Source organism: Nuphar pumila, chromosome 12 (genome assembly GCF_984573655.1).
Source record: "Nuphar pumila chromosome 12, dmNupPumi1.hap1.1, whole genome shotgun sequence".
In the NCBI taxonomy this organism is placed as follows: Eukaryota; Viridiplantae; Streptophyta; class Magnoliopsida; order Nymphaeales; family Nymphaeaceae; genus Nuphar; species Nuphar pumila.
The window spans coordinates 98441886-98443478 of NC_143260.1; the positions used below are offsets into that span (position 1 = coordinate 98441886).

General features: G+C 45.0%; 1 protein-coding gene across 1 annotated transcript; it reads left to right on the top strand.

The window, feature by feature from the left end:
* Positions 1–493: 493 nt before the first annotated feature.
* Positions 494–1206, top strand: LOC149821281 (histone H2B-like). Its single transcript, XM_089982706.1, has one exon. The coding sequence runs from the start codon at positions 571–573 to the stop codon at positions 1012–1014; it is 444 nt and encodes a 147-aa protein (XP_089838832.1). The 5' UTR covers positions 494–570; the 3' UTR covers positions 1015–1206.
* The last annotated feature ends 387 nt before the right edge of the window (positions 1207–1593 follow it).

Sequence of the window (1593 nt, forward strand, 5' to 3'; positions counted from 1 at the left end):
TCCAAATTTTAAGCAACAAGTCCAATTTCAAATGGAAGTCCAAACTAAACTGTTGGGCTTGAATATGTTATAGTATAATATATTGGATTAAGAAATAAAAAGGATCAGCTTGAATTTAGATGCTGCCATTTGGATCATCCATCAAAAAGCAAATCCTTATCCATAAGAGTCCGAATCCCTTGTAAACGCACATCGAGATATTATCATAAGAACCATATGGACCGTAAGTATCGGATTCGATCAAAAGTTGCGACAGAATCCGATCCATTTGGACCGGCATTTCATTTTCGCAATTTCCCGCTTCTCCGCGCCCTTTTTAAATTTCCGTATGCTCCTTGATTTCCGCAGCTCTCATCCGTCCGATATCTGTAAAACATCGACGGCCAAGAAGAAGCCACGCGCACGATCCGTGTCGTCTAACCTATCGTCCAATAAGATCGCTTTTCCTTCTCCTATATAAACTATTCCAACCTCCCTTTTCCACTTCATCCTCCTGTTTCTGCTCCTCGCGTTCTTCCTTATTCATATTTGTTTTCTCGTTTTTTTTCCTCGTTCTCTTGGACCGTACCGATGGCACCTAAGGCGGAGAAGAAACCAGCGGAGAAGAAGCCGGCGTCGGAGAAGCCTGCGGAAGAGAAGAAGGCGGCGGCGGAGAAGAAGCCGAAGGCCGAGAAACGCCTCCCAAAGGAAGGCGGTGCTGCCGGTGACAAGAAGAAGAAAAAGATGAAGAAGAAGAGCGTTGAGACCTACAAGATCTACATCTTCAAGGTTTTAAAGCAGGTCCACCCCGATATCGGGATATCGAGCAAGGCCATGGGAATCATGAACTCCTTCATCAACGATATCTTTGAGAAGCTCGCCCAGGAAGCCTCTCGGCTCGCTCGATACAACAAGAAGCCCACCATCACTTCCCGGGAGATCCAGACCTCCGTCAGGCTCGTTCTCCCTGGAGAACTCGCCAAGCACGCTGTCTCGGAGGGCACCAAGGCGGTGACTAAATTCACGAGTTCTTGAATTGGGCGGTGAATTTGGAAGAAGGGTGTATGTTTTAGGTGAGTTTTAGTTTTAGGCGCAGTATGTATGCCTTTCTTTCCTTATTTTTTTTCTTTTTCCTGGTTCTCTTGAGGGTGTTTTGGTTGTGCAAGGGGATGGGTGTGTAAATCTGGAAACGTGAACTCTTGTTTAATGGTGAATATGTGGTTCCCCTTTTTTAACCTCTCGCTCTCTCTCCGTTTATTGAACCTGTGGTTACATGCTTTAATGGTAGTGTTGGTCCCTGCCAATCTGTGGTTTACTGTTGTTTGGTTTGTGGTTGGACGTGGCTATATGGTTTGGTAATATGTGGTTTTTCTTCTCTGGTTGTAGTTTCAGTTTCTATTTGCAGAGGGACCTCTTTGCTTTCTCTGTCGACTCATTTGTGAATGAATTGTGTTCGTTTGATCTTTTGTCTTCCTTTCTTCTAGGAGTGTGCTGTCTGCTTCGTTTGTTGAACACCTGGGGGCAGACAGCACACTCCTAGAAGAAAGGAAGACAAAAGATCAAACGAACACAATTCATTCACAAATGAGTCGACAGAGAAAGCAAAGAGGTCCC

What these genes read in the sequence shown, in the direction of transcription:
- LOC149821281 (XM_089982706.1), top strand. Translation starts at nt 571, where the DNA reads ATGGCACCTAAGGCGGAGAAGAAACCAGCGGAGAAGAAGCCGGCGTCG.